The sequence below is a fragment of the Pezoporus wallicus genome, unplaced genomic scaffold (genome assembly GCF_028554395.1).
Source record: "Pezoporus wallicus isolate ANWC-B61680 ecotype Strahan unplaced genomic scaffold, APGP_CSIRO_Pwel_v1 contig_7339, whole genome shotgun sequence".
In the NCBI taxonomy this organism is placed as follows: Eukaryota; Metazoa; Chordata; class Aves; order Psittaciformes; family Psittacidae; genus Pezoporus; species Pezoporus wallicus.
This window is the reverse complement of record NW_026636333.1, coordinates 1,727,605-1,742,375: the sequence shown is the minus strand read 5'-3', so window position 1 is coordinate 1,742,375 and position 14,771 is coordinate 1,727,605. Positions and strand designations below refer to the sequence as shown.

General features: G+C 43.8%; 1 protein-coding gene and 1 long non-coding RNA gene across 2 annotated transcripts; one reads left to right on the top strand and one right to left on the bottom strand.

The window, feature by feature from the left end:
- Positions 1–5,254: 5,254 nt before the first annotated feature.
- On the bottom strand, positions 5,255–14,022 carry PCARE (photoreceptor cilium actin regulator). Its single transcript, XM_057400083.1, has 2 exons — positions 10,043–14,022; positions 5,255–5,780 (listed from the first exon to the last, which is right to left on the bottom strand). The coding sequence occupies exons 1-2, from the start codon at positions 13,777–13,779 to the stop codon at positions 5,651–5,653; spliced, it is 3,867 nt and encodes a 1,288-aa protein (XP_057256066.1). The 5' UTR covers positions 13,780–14,022; the 3' UTR covers positions 5,255–5,650.
- Positions 10,148–14,771, top strand: LOC130594296 (uncharacterized). The gene is made up of 3 exons (XR_008971050.1): positions 10,148–10,262; positions 14,012–14,153; positions 14,299–14,771. It is a non-coding gene; the product is annotated as an uncharacterized LOC130594296 (long non-coding RNA).

The following is a 14,771-nucleotide window of genomic DNA, read 5'->3' as shown; positions in this document are numbered from 1 at the left end:
GTGCCACCTTCCTGTGCTAAGGGTCGTTAGAGCTCTGGAGTTACATAAGCAGAAACAGTGGTGCCAGGTACTCTGAATCCAGTCTGCAAAATTAATCATCCCCTCAAATGGGCATTTCTTCTCACCAAGAGACAAAGCATGTACCTGGTGGCATGGTTTGTCTGCTCTTCAGGGTTTGCTTGTGCTGTGCAGATGTGTTAGCTGGACCCTGAATGTTCTTGGAGGTGCAGCCTCAAACCCCTGCAGGGATGTAAATGCATGAGCTTGGCAGTGCCAAGAAGAGTTTGGGGATGGGATGGAAAAATTAATCGCAAATAGGGACAGTGGCCAGGGAGGCAGGATAAGGAAGGAAGAATGGGGCCAAAGTACAGTGGGGAGGCTGAAGGCTCCTGTTGTAAATAGTATCGATGCTGCCTCATGGTGTTGCTGTGAGAGGTGGAGCAGAGAAGTAAAGAATGCACTTGAAGGGAACTGTTGTGGGAGAGATGCAGCTGGGTCATGGAGTGTAATAAAGAGATTCTGGCAGAATTTGCTCTTGCCCAGTGTAGAGGTGGGTTTGGAGCCAGCTGCTGAATTCTTCCTCTGCAGCAGAGGGAGGGGGGCTGCATGGAGGTGGCTGTTTTCATCCATGATAAGTAGTGGTGATGGGAATATTAGTGGTTGCATTGCTACCAAATCTCTGACAGCTGACACTGAATCCTGATACTTTCATACTGCCTTTGATGCAGGCAGAAGTGAGAATGTCTCTAGTCAACCAGGGTTGACCTGAACCTTTAAGTAACTTTGGCAACAAACAGCCCCTCTGTGTTGTTTCAAGAAGGGAGATTGGTCATACTAGTAAGATGACTTTCCTAGGGATAGAATTGTGGCAGTATTAGGATCTCTATTGTTTTACCTGCTGTATTATTCTGGCAGTTTTTTGTTGTCGGTATCACCCAGGACAAACCAAATATGCTTCTGCTTCCCCAGGGAACAGCTGCCCTCCAGCTAAGCTAGCCTGATGGCCCTGGTAGGAGCAGGACCTCTGCAGCCATGGGACCTCCCTGCACAGCCCGGCAGCTGCTGTTTTTTCATTCTCCAGAGATCCTGAAGTGATACTCCATTTAAAGGTAATGGTAACAGCATGCCCCTCTTCTGGTCCTGCCCAGGCCTGACAGTAGTTCCTGTTGCACAGCTGTAGAAAGCTGCTTTTTCCAAACTTAGAGATTGCTCTTGTCCAGTAAGTGCTGGCCTAAAATATTCCTCAGTGCAACTCCAGTGAGGCTTCAGTATGGTCCTCCATATTTTTTTCTCACAAGACCTCTTCTCCTTTTCGCCTTTTGCCATTACTTCTTTGTGTTGTTTGCTGCTGATACTGATTATTTGTCATTACAATGGTGTCATTTACGCACATGTTTGAGGGGCAACATACCCAAAGGTCCTGTATAGATTAAAGTTGTCTTACTAGATGTATTCTGTGCTTAACATAGACATGAACAAAGAAAACTTGGCCTAAATTCCAAAGCTTCATTCTTTGGCAATCTGAGTCCATTCTGGCTCATAGCTGTCTCCAGTTGTGATTTTATGTGTAAGAAGGGGAAACATGAGAAAAGTTCCACTGCTTTTGAAAAGCCATGTGTATGTCTATTTATCCAGGACAGCAGGCAAGTAGTGTTGTTTGTAACTTGTTTGCAGAAGGATGAGTTGACTGTGAGGCCAATGACAGGTGAGAAGGGATTCTCAAATCTATTTATACTGCAGCCTGGGTGCCAGTCAGCCCAGAGCTATGTGATAATTTATTGCTGTGGCCAGTGCTTACCAGAAGAATGAATTCCTGCATAGCTGGAACAAGCACTTCTGGGTTCAGCTCTGACTCTTGGTGGACTGCATGATCGTTGGCATTGCTGCCTTTCAAGGGACTAAACAGTTTCATTTCATAATAATCTGAATCTTTTAAACTTAAATTTTCATTTGCCACTGCTATTATTCCTCCACCTTAGGGAAAAACACTTGTTACTCCTCTGCTTTAGGGAAAAACATTTTGCAGACTGGTGCAAACTGTAAAACTGCTGTTTTGGCAGCAGAGTATGTGTAGTTGCCAGTTTCTAATGCAAGTGAAGAAAATGCATGTGTGATGCGCTCAGGAGGCTTTCTGAAGGAAAAAAAAAACACTTCATGTGGCCATGTGTGTTTGCTGAGCTATGGATCTAACTGTGGGTTAGTAAAGCCCAGGCAGAGCAGCACGTTGCAGGGAAGAACAGTTCTGTGAGCTTACAGGGTTGCCATGGCAACAGTGAAAGTGTCCTTTTGGATTTTCCAACATTTACCTAATTTTGAAGAAAAAAGTAGGGAAATAAATTACATATTTACCTGCCTCTGCATCCCCATATTGCCTCAAATCTCTTTAAAAGATCATAGTAAAGGCAGTGAAACTTTGTACCTGCCTGTACCCCCGCTGTTTGGAGGTCCTTAAAGTCATTGCTCTTTCCTATGAGAACCATTTATCGGACTTCAAACAGGCGTGGATGATGCATGGTCCTCCTGGTGCTTTGGAGTACTGTCAGTGCTTGGCTTACTCAACTAAATATAGCTTGCATCTTGGCTCAGTTGTGTGCAAATTTAGGAGGAAAAGGAAATCTGAGATGGAAAACTTAAGATAACAGGCTATGAAGCCCTGGCTGACAACAGGATACTGCTTCATTCTGTGCTCCACCCCTCTGCAATGAGACTCCACTGCAGTGAGTGCACTCTGATTTTAACGCATAGGACAAACTCCCTGCCCTGTGCTTCAGGTAGCTGTGGTTGTACATAGAAGCTCTACTGAACTGAGTACAAAATTGCCAGGTAGGTCAAGCTTAGGGCAGGGGAGGGGGGGGGAAGCACAGCTGACCTGTGCTCTGGTCTGTCAGTGTCCAGGTGGGATCTTACAGCCTAAAAGCCATTATTTGCTTAATGGAAATGCAACCTAGATTAACTGATCTACCAGTAAAACACAGAACAAGAGAAGCTTGTGCTGGGGTGGGAAAAAGGCAGCAAGTTTCTTACAGCAAGGGGCACTAATTAGGGTACTAAGGAAGGAATCAAGAACGTAACACTGGGCTAAGGTTTAAGATGATTGCACACAGAATTGTAAGAAAGATCAAACTCATACCTTGCATATAAAAACTCTGATTTATTTACATCAGGTAAAAAATAAATCTTAAAGCTGAATATGGTCTTATAAAACAATTGTATTCCATAAATGTTGTATTCATGAAAAATGGAAATGTTGTCCAAAAAAAACTGTAATACATTACAAAAAAAAATTAATTTTTTCCAAAAAGCGATGAGCCAAACCATCATTTCCTGTATGCTACAGTTACTCTTAATCTCATGTTTGCAATACAAATTGAAGGTAAATACCTTATTTGCAGGAGTCCTATACATTAACTGTACTGAAGAGAATCAGTTTGCTATACATAGTCATGAGTTCGCGTTACAAACTTGTAGATCACTCCCAAAGAAGTTCTGTTTCTTGAATACAGTGCTCAGTTTGCTGCAGCATCATTAGGGCAGCATCAGAATCCTTCATCAGCTTCAGTGTTTAGGTGGGGTTGTTTCTGCAATAAGCCTCCTGACAACCATGGCCTCAGTGGTAGAGATGCTGTGTTAGGATGCCAGCTCATGTACCACATCCTGAAGGGAGCCTGGGTTTTGCAGAAAGATACTATATCTTACTCCATATCCAGCTAGCACACATGTGGGAAGGCTTCCAGCTTGACTGCTGGAAGCCTTGCACCACAGAATTTGGTGCTTGTGGATACAAAAAAAATACTTCATTACCCATCATGGTGCTGGGAAATTTCAGCATGAAATCTGAGGAAAGAAAATGGTTGTAGTAGCTGAGCAGAAGCTGTCCTCCCACTCTGTTATGTTTTCATCTTCAAAGCTACATTTAGGCATGCAAAATGCCAGTTTATTGCTGTTTTGTTCTGGTTTGTTTCTGTTCTGGTGGTTACTGCCGGTAGAACAGACAATCTGAAATGCATGCAAGACTGTACTTGTATTTTCATGCAGTAGGGAGAGGACTACAATTCTGATGATGGGAAAGACTGGCCCTGCTGGTAAACTTTGCAGTATCTCCCTGGAGATTTTCCAGCTTGAGAAGGGATGGTACATCTGCCTGTGTGATTACAAGGTGGATCTGTTGACATCTCCTTGATGTTCACTTTGTGTATGGCTGGCTGCTTTCCCACCTCAAGCTCACAAATCCCTGACAATTCAGTGCATCCATTAACTGCAAGTTACTTCTTTATATTCAAACACCCACCTTAGACATAGCAATTAAGGTTTCCTTGTGTCTGTGGTTTAAAATGGCACTGAATTTATTGAAGGATGGTTGTGATTAAGGCACTAGATTAAAACTGAGTAGTTCAGCATCCAAAGGGGTCCCTTATACAACATAAGATGAACCTCAGTTCCCCCATCATGAAGGTGGGCAGGAAGGGTTAAAAATAATGTGTGAAGGTGAAGTGCCCCAGATACCACCATCATAAAAACTGTAGGAGAAATTGAAATTATTCCTATCAAAATAAGACTACAAATGTCCTTTATCTTCTGGATCTTGTTCTGCACTAAAGTTGCATGTGAAAACATGTAAAATTAACTGAGATTAATTACATTTTAATTATGATGATAAATTAGTTAGGTGAGCAAGATCCAGTAAATTTTGAGGCTGTATTCCAGTGGGTGCTGTAAAACCCTAGGATTAATCGACTTTAAATAATGTGTGGTTTTATTAACAAGAACCTGCCTGGGCTCTTCTGTGGAATTGCAATAAATCCCTCAAACTGCATAAATTGGAATATGAACCTGCTTTGGGGACAACAGAATTCTCTATGGTAGTATTCTCTTATGAGGAAAAAAGATACACGTCCTTAGGTGCCTCAGGATTTATAACGTTGTTTGATTGGGCTATTACAAAACCACTCTAATCTAAGCCTTGTACCCTGGGAACTAGAAGTGATGAGATTATGTGATAATCAAAGGTGATTTAGAAGATCAAAGCCTTTCTGAGGTAATAAGATCCCTAATTTTATTCCTTTAAAGGGGATTACTTTGTTTTGACTTGTGTTTGACCTTACTCTCTCACTACACGTTGATAAATACTTAAAGATGTGCCTTTGCTGATGTCATTGATGTTTTTGCAGTAAAACTCAATTGGTTCAGGATGATAACTGCCCCCCCCCCCCCCCCCCCCGAAATGTCACAACAGCACAACATTTTTTACATAACTAAAATTGTGATGCCTCCTGAATAAATAGCATGGCAAATAATGATTATTTCTGATAGTTTTTGAACTACTTTCTCTAAACAGTGAAACAAAGGACTTGGCTACAGGTGCTGTCTTTATCAAACCAATTTGCCCCTGACTCACCCAGCTGCAAAGTGTTTCTTTGGCTCAGTGTAGATCTTTGAGTTAAACCATGAAATGCAATCCAAGGAGAAGCACCTGGCTCTGCTGGTATTTCATTATATTTTTTCGGCCAGTTTGGGTTTTTAGCTCCAATGCCATTATGTTTTTTTCCTTGAGAGGAAAAAAGCCACATTTTGGAGGCTTGGGTAAGGCTGCTTCCTCCCTGTGGGGGCTCTGGCCTTGCTCATGTCTCTGCCTTCATGGGTGCGTCTGCTGTCAGTCCCTCTGCAGCCCCTGGCCCACGATGAACAGCTCGGGGTGAGAAGCAGATCTGTTGGACTCTCTGATTTCAGGACTGCAGAGGCTGTTCCAAGAGTCACTTGCTTTCCTAGGGCTCTCCTCCAAGCTGCAGAAGGAAAGATGCTTAAGTTAAGAGTCTAATGAATAATGGCTTTTTAAAAACAGCACTGATTAGGCCACATTAACCCATGAAGCACAAGTGCTGCATGATCCTGTGTCGTTTGCTGTTTCCTCCTGTATACATGCTTTTTATATGCACCATCCAGACTTTTTTCTTGTGATGCCAAAAGCACTGTACTGTTCCTTCCTAAAACTCTTTTGGGAAGCAAACGTTTTGTCTGTTTGCTGGGCGTGAATCTGGGTTCACTTGCAGATAGCGACACATTTTAGTGAAAAGTCTTGGTTCAGACTCTGCTGGAGGAAAGGTCTTTCCTCTTTTACATATCTGCTTAGCATGGTTACTGTGATTTCTGAGTATGGCAGCATGACTGTGGGATGGGTATTTTGATGGTATAAATCTGCCATTCTGGAGACAGGACAACTGAGGCGCAAAGTGTAAATGATGTTCCTGAGGTTGCACTGGCAATCTCTAGGGGCACAGGGACTTTATGAATCAAGATTGATTTATAGCAGTGGAGCTAGTCATGAATAGCTCATACCATAGGCCTTTGTGCTGAAATGTGCCCTGTGTTGCTGTAACTAATTAAAATGGTTTAAGATCAGTGTGGGGAAATATACCAGAGTTATCTGGGAATCATTACTGTATTTTAAGTACATAAGCTGCTAAACTGAATTAGCTTTCAACTACAAACAAGCTGTTATGTTGCTATTCTGGCTGCTAGGACTTTAGTGATTTGGGCTGCTGAATGAAGAGATTTATGATACATAGCTGGTCATGAAACTAATTTAGATTCAACTATCCCCCAGCTGCAGAAGGTTTCACTTGGGCTACTTACTTTGGGCCTGATCTAGTCAACCCAATCCATTCTCAAGCCCTCCTTGAACAGTTTCTTAAAGGAAATAACATTTAATATTTGGTCTCTGCTCTACCTCTTGGAAGATTAGCAGTCTCAATGAAATATTATTTCAATTAACTGCATATGTAGAAATCCTGTTACAGGTTAACAGGATTTCTACGAGCAGAGCAATTGTATATGTTATGCCTCAATAGGATGGCAAGAACCGTTGATTGCTGTCCAGTGACCAAGCTTAGAAACCAGCAAAGTTTGTCCATCCACGGGCTGTCCAAATGGGAACCAGTTGTACTGACTTGAGCACTGAAACCGAAACTCTCATCCAGGTACCTTAAGACTAGTAACAAAAGCTCTAGCTCCAGGCATAGTTAGGGCTAACAATGTTTTAAGTCCTGATATTCCTTAGAGCATGGGACAGGCAGAACACGTGCTTTCAAAAGAAGTGCTTTTTTGCCTTCTAGTGGAGCAGTGAGTGTGCAGGAGACATGCAGATCTGTGCACAATACTGACATTTAATGCCTGGCAGTGATAGCTAGGAAAATGAGATGGAAGCCATATTCACCAAAAGTAATTTAGAATTTCTGCTGAAATGGGGTAGGTGGGAGTGGGGACTCAGCTGCCTAATGAAAAACACTTTGCTTGTACTAGCTCCTGCCTGATTAGCAATCTGCTTCTCAGCAAACAGGTGTTTTAATTGGGCATGGAGAAAGTGGAAGGATGTATCTCAGAATTTGGGAGCGTGGGAGAAACTGGCTAACTGATTTTGCCATAAAAGAGTGACAATATGGCAGGTCTGATTCTGTCTCCCCTCTCTCCTGTGACTAGGGCTTGAAGCTGCTAATACACACCCCTGATGAAAAAAACCCAACACATTGTTAGATATGGCAATGAGAGGTAGAGCAAGGGAAGGAATGAAGGAAAGGAGACTGATAGCTGGGTGGGAATAGCTTGTGGATGCGAGACCAGATACAAACATGGCCAGAATGAGGAGGTTTAGGTATGCAACATCTGGTTTAGGGAGACATTTTGAAGTCTCCCTCTGTCAGCTGAATGAGCTGCAAAGCAGAGGAAGCCCTGGCTGTTTGGTGAACTTGAAGGAGAGAAATGGAGCAGGGTGCAGTAGTTTGTCTGTTAGGAGCCCTGTAAGAGTAAGGCTCAGCATCTGTGCATGGGGATGTGGTGCTCACAGCTGTGACAGCTGCTCTGGTGAAACAACCAGCAGTGATGCCATATGTTGGTTCTTAAAATGGTCCTTCTCTGCGTGTTGGCACATTTGCAGTGATATTTCTATCGGATCAGTCAGTGCAAGGTCTGTAAAAGTTTACTCCAGGAAGCTTAAGTGTAAGAAAACACACAGTAGTAATATATTGCAGCTTAAATCGGTGCATATGGTAATCAATGGGCTTATGCTGATATAAATTTGGACTAACAAAGTAGGACTACTTTTGATGTCTGTTGGTGTAAATGCTAAGCCAAATTTAGTTCAGGATACATTTTGTTCCTCCAGAATGCTGTATATCAAGGCACCAGGATATTTAATTTTTTTCATGAAAGGGATGATTTTATTTACAGTGGGTTTTTTATATTAAAACCCCACTGTAAATAATATTTATATCTGTATGCTCCAGCAGACTACAATAGGAAGGTAATGAAGCATAAATTAGCTAACAATTTGTAATTGGCTGTTTTTAAAATTGATCTGTAAAACTGAAAGGACTTTTGTCTTGCAAGGTTTGACATAAAGCCTCATTTGAAAAGATTTATTTCTGCTAGCAGGCAGTGGAGTAGGCAATGCTGACTTTACACAGTACATAACAACAATAGAAAACCCAGCAACAATGTACAGGTTTCTTAGGAAATCTTCAAATGTCAGAATATAATGCAATATTAGAACTGGGAATGCATTTCCCAGTGGTTTTTTGCATGTTTTGCTCAGCAGGTTCCTTTACTCTCAGTGTGGAAAACTTTGGTCCTTGGGGACGGAATGCCTGGGCACCCAATTTCAATTTCCACGACTGTCTCTGTACTTGCAATACACGGAGAGCCTGTGCACTTACAAGTGCAATTTTATCTCCTGTTAGGGTTGGTCTTGCAATCCCTACCCATGGGATGATTCACACGGTTACAGTTATTATGTGGGGAAAAGCAAAAATACTCCTCACATTAGGAAGGGTTACCTGAGAAGGGTCTTAATCCTCTGGTGTAGCTTAGAGCTTAATGGATTTCAACATCCTGAGATGCTGAGAAACTAGAATAACAATGCTTTGTCCTGCCAGGCAGTTACACTGATCTCTGAGTATTCCCACATACCCATTTCTGTTTCCTGGCTGGTTTTGTGCTTATTTTTTTAAGTGGTAGATCAAATTTGAAGCTAAGCCTGGATCTTTTAAAATTCTGCAAGCAGTGGTTGCAAGCATGGAATTGGCATGTGTTCGTGTGTTGATCTTTAAACTGACTTCTTCAGAGCAGTGAATCTCCAGCAGCCATGGAGGTTTTCCCACTTTGAAAACTGGGCTTGGGCTGTTTCAAGTCTTCAACAGACTTGAAATCAGCACCTGGATCTGAGAGTCTACCCAAAAAGCTCAGAATTTCAAACTATAATTACATCCATAGAGATCCTTGCCTGCACACTCTCAGTCTGTCATTCTTGCCAGCTGATTTGAAACATCCTGATACAGATTGCTCCATCTCTGGTGGCGTTCAAGGCCAGGTTGGACAGAGCCTTGGGAGGCGTGGTTTAGTGTGAGGTGTCCCTGCCCATGGCAGGGGGTTTGCAACTGGGTGATATTAAGGTCCTTTCCAACCCTAACTATTCTATGATTCTATGATTTTGGCTGAAGAGTTTACTGGATTAGAGGCTGATGTTAGGAAAGATACCCTTCCTCTTGGTCCAGGCTTACCTTCTCATGGTTGTTTAAAAATGTTTGTAATCTGAGGGTCGCTTCAGAGCTTTTAAGAACTGAGTGTGGATATCTTTAGCCCCCACATAAATAAGGGGGGGGTTCTGTGCCCTGAAACCAACAGTGAATTTTTCCTGGGATGCCTGTTACAGCAGATGTGTAAGTTTAAGGTTTGAGCAACCTATGGCATGGCTGAATCAAGGGAAGGGGTTCAGACTGGTAGTATTCTGAAATCTGGGGCAAGACAACAGAATAAAGTATTTGAGTTGGAAGGGACCTACAACAATCATCTAGTCCAACTACAATGTTATCGTTGCCCAAACATCTGCACATGGTGTTCATGTGTCCTGCGCATGATGTTTGTGTGACCTGCATATAAACAGGGCACTTTTCGGGGCAGTCTCTTTAACGACATTAAATTCCCATAGGGAGTTTAGGCAGCCAACACAGTGCTGTATTTCTGCTTTCTTGGCCTGAAGCAGAGAGATTCTTACCTTGCTTGGTGAAGTGCGGGTTCACTGCCAGCTGTTACAGGAGCTGGAAGACGAAACTGCACCCCTGGTCGACGGTCAGAGTAACTTCTCCTCACAAATGGCTGAGGATTGGCAGCGCTCAGGGACAGCTTTCTGGCCCGGTCTCCAGGCTGCCGGAAAAGCAAATTGCTCTTTTGGGTATGTGGCGAAGCTTCAGGCTGGCTGGTCACCTCTGCAGAGGGTTTCATGGGTACTGGTGGAGGTCTGGCTTCGAATAAGGAAGATGTGGCTGGGCAAAATATTGAATGGACATTGCTGCTCCTCTTGGAGGAGGAGAGCTGGTGCTCGTCCCCAGCATCCAGCCCAGCTCTCAGGCCCTTGCAGGAGCGGGATGGGGAGGTTGGTGGGGAAGGAGTGGTGAGGAATGAAGGAGGGTTTGCATCTCGGCGGTAGGCTGGGGAGCCCAGCAGCCGGTGTGGCGTTGGGGAGCTCTGCTTCTGCCCCACGGGAGGGCTGAGGGGTTTTCGCTGGGGTGGTGGAGAGGATAGCTTCTTCTGCAGGGGTGGGCTGGGCACCCTGGGGCTAGAGGGGGGACTGGGTTTCCTCTGCATGGTGGGTGAGCTCGGCTGTGGGTTGCTAGAAGGCTGCAGAGCGTGCCTGTGGTGTGCTGGGGGGCTGAAAACCCGTTTCTCAGTTGGTGGAGAAGGAGTTCTCGTTGGGGAGACCCTCCTGGCAAACACTGAGCCTTTTTCATTTCTCCTGAGCGAGTCTGGAGAACCATGCTTCTGGTATTGCACTGAAGTTGCAGGTGAATCGGGCTCTTTGCTCTCTGAGCTGTTCCTGTGTAGCTTTGAAACCCCACTGGGATTTTGAAGAGGAATAATTTTATGGGTTTGCTTATACAGATCTGCAGCTTCTTTTCTCTGGGTTTCCAGTATCTCCTCCTGGCTAGGGACATGCATGTTGGTAGGGTTCAGCTCCAGGGAGTACTTCTGCACTTTCTCGTCCCCTGCACTGGTATTCCTTAGACCCTTATTAGAAATCACACTGGGGCCACTGATACTTTTATTTGGCAGTAAGTCAATGGACTGAAGGGAGGCTTTCATTCTGGGGGAAACTTGCGATCTCTTAGTAGCGTGAAATTCTGCTTTGGTGAGCTTTTTGGCATCTTCTGAAGAGTTCCCTTCTATTCTTGCAGTTTCTTCAGGCTCAGATAAGTCAGAATAAGTGTCCATTAACATTTCCGGTGGTGGTGGTGGCAAGTTCTCAGTGTCTACGTCAATCTCTTCCTTTGTGTCCTTCTTGCTTAATTCCATAGCTGGTGCAGGAGGAAAGGCATTTGGAAAGCTAGAAGAAACTCCACTAGTGTTTGAAGGGTCTGTGTGTTCTACTGGTGAAATACGATGCTTAAGATTTAAAGGTGCCAGGCCTCTCTGAAAGGGGAGGGTGGGTGGGATGACTGGAAGTCCAAATTTTCTGATGCACTTTATTGGTCCTAAAGATCTTAAATGTGCATCTTTCACAAGAGTGTCAACAGGACTGAATGTTTCAATAAGCTTTTTGACAGACTGTCGGGGGGCACAGCTGCTGCCACTGAGCATTTGTGCTCTGGGAGGCTCCTTTTCATTGCCTCCTGATGTCTCTTGGGTAGGCACAGCAGCTCTCAAAGGCTTCCTGCCTTTTGATTCCTCCAGCTGATGGCCAGGATTTTGGTCAACCATGAACAAAGGGACTTTATCCTGGTTAGGCAGGATGCTGAAGTTTTTTGAGAGGCATGCCTTCAGTTTGCTAGAGGACCTAGGTGTCCTTTGCTCATCCTGCAAACAAAGTGCTGTTCTTGATTTCCAAGGCTCTGGCTTGTTATCTGTATCCTTTCCGTAAAACATTTCCAGCCTTTTGCTGAGCTCTTTCTGAGTTCTCTGAAGCTCTAAGAGGGTTGGGTCCTCTGCCTGGCTTCTGAGGGATTCCTCTGACCTGGACCGTCGTTGTTTCCTGACGGTTTTCTGGCTGCCCGTTGCTGTACTGGGCCTTGTTGTTTGGACTGCTCTTCCACTGTCATCCTCTATCCATTCTTTACACCCAGTTTTAGCTGGGACAAACTTGATTTTTTCACTGATGGCATCTTTCATCTTCAGAATAATCTCCTCTGTCTCCACATTCTCTGTCCTTTTGATGGATTGCCTTTGTGTGTTATCAGTGACTGCAGGTGAAGACAGGGGCCTCCTTGGCAAAGCATCCTTCCCCATTTCTGATAAACTTGTGTTGTCATCCTCCCCCAGGGTGCTCTCTTCATCGTCACCTTCAGAAGGAAAATCTGTTGATTCGCAGATTTTGAAATTATCACCGTCCTGAGTAGAGTCAGACTGGAAGGAGTTGTAGGAATGGCTTTTGCTCAAGTTTGCACGTTGGGGCATGGTGGAAATGCCTCCTGGTACTGCACCCTGACAAGATGTTGCTTCCTTACTCTGCGTGGATGAATAAACTGTATCTTTAAAATGCCTTTCCAGTACACAGCTGCGGGATGTGGCTGTGCCCGGTGACACTGTACTATTATGTGTGTGCTTTTGGGACAGATGCCCGTGTGTATAGGAATCACAGCTTCCTTGTCCTCCATGCTGGCTGAGAGCACTGAACTCTTTGAGGGATTCATTGTCCACACCAATGCCACTGTCCTCAGAATAGAGAGTCCTGTCATCACCGTGGGACTGAGAGGATCCCACTGTTGAGGCTTCAAGCAGCCTTACTGTCCGTAGCAGTCGCTCATCAAAGCTTTGCTTTGCTTTCAGTTTTCCTTCTAAATTGTTTGCAGCAGACTGCAAGTAGTTGCATGTCTCCTGCAGGGCATCGGAGGTGAGGGAGGCCAGTGTCCCACTCAGTAACTGCATTTTATTGACTGTGTACTGCAGTAGTTGTTGCAGAAGATCAGGGTGCTCCTTCAGATCACCTTTTTCTGCTGGCCAGGCCAAATTCCCACCTACATCTCTGAGAAGATTTTCCCCGTCATTGGCGATTTCTTCCAGGAGCTGGTTGATTTCATCGTAGTGAAGAAGGAGAAAGCTTACCATCTGCTGTAGGAAGAGCTGAGTTTGGGTAGCCTGGCTGGCCATGTGAAGTATAGTTTCATACTTGGAGAGGTTGGGATTTAAGTAGGCATATGCACTCTGGTGAGCCTTAACAAGCAGTTCAGGGAAATCTACCTTTTTCTCTGTCTCACACAGGGCTGAAATGGACTTCTCTTTAACTTTACTAGGTCGACCTTGCTTTGCCAGCTTATGATTTTTTTGCTTCTTTCCTTTCTTTGGGATTTGCTTCACATTGCTTTCATTCTTGTCATCCCAAATGAAAGCTGATGCTTCTGATTCACAGGAGCTTTGCTTTCTGATCTGTATGGCCTCAGTGATGTGCTTTTGAGATTCAATCAGCTCAGACATCACAGTCTCGGCATCTGTGGCTGTCCTCTGTATTTTCTTGCCTTCCTCGGAAATCTGGGGATCTGGGTGAGCCTCAGAAGATAACTGCAAATTATCATTTTTGTCCTGTTCTGGTAGTTTAGCCTCCTTTTCCCTTAGGTAATCTTTCCCCTGGGTCTCACAGTGGGGGAATTCATCAATATTGTAGCAAGATGAACCTTTAACCAGCATACGGATTCCTTTATCTCTTGGATCAATATGCAAAATACTCTTGGGTGTATTGAAAGCCCATAGACCGCTTCTTGCAATAGTACTAGCAATCTCACTGTGAGAAGGTGTGCAGCCCATCCTGTCTCTGTCTTTGGCTGTATTTTTTTATTTAAAATCAGATGAACAAGGGAAAACAAAAGAAAAAGTCAAACTCACTGTTTCATCCCGAACTGCAGACAGGCCAGTTTCTTAAGAGTTTTCCATCATGATCCCAGTTTTGTTGTCAGTTTTCATTGCTCTTTGCCTTGAAATCTCATGTGCTCACTGCCTAAGGTCTGTCCTTGAAGTTGTGCACTGTTCCATTCTATAGTCCAGGTCAGGTTTTCTTCTTCAGTTCACAAAAGGAGTGTGAAAGCTCTGCTGGATTTAGAGCTAATGGATTAAGAGGACTTGCATGCCTCACTTCTGTCTTGACAGATGTCCACCACAAATAAGATTTTAAGCTCATTAGGGTAAGCAGGCACTAGCCGGTCAGCATTCATGTTGTATTTATAAAGGCAGGGTTTTTTCTGCACTATATTCAGAGGTAAAAGGACTTGGAACCTAATCCTTTTTTTTCCCCCCTTTTGCAAAAACACAGCATAGAATTGAATGCAGAGATCCAAAGGAAGAGACTGTATTTTGTAACCTTTCTGAAGGGAAACTACTTGGAACAGGCCTGTAAATGTCATTGGATACTCCTTAACCAAGACAAAGGTGACTTTGACTGGGCACATACCCCCTGGAGAGACACAAAATCAAATGGGTTAGAGATGGCTTCTGGACTTCTGCCTTGAAGGTCTTCAAAACTTTCCCTTACTTGCAAGTGACAAGCTGTTTGCTTTTTCCTTCTAAGACTTCCCAACAAGATTTAGATTTATTTTCTTCCCCTCAGATGATCATTCTTGGAAAGTATTTTTCTTTCTCTCTTCTAAATTGCTGAAAATCCAAGCTGCGTGATAACAGAGTAAGTTTTGCAGATTTTGTTAAGATGGTGTTTGCACCAGTGGATCTAAACTGTAGAAATTCAGATTTAAAAAAAAGATAGAAATGAAAGTTCTTTTTTCCTTACCTTTATTTCTTTTTCATCA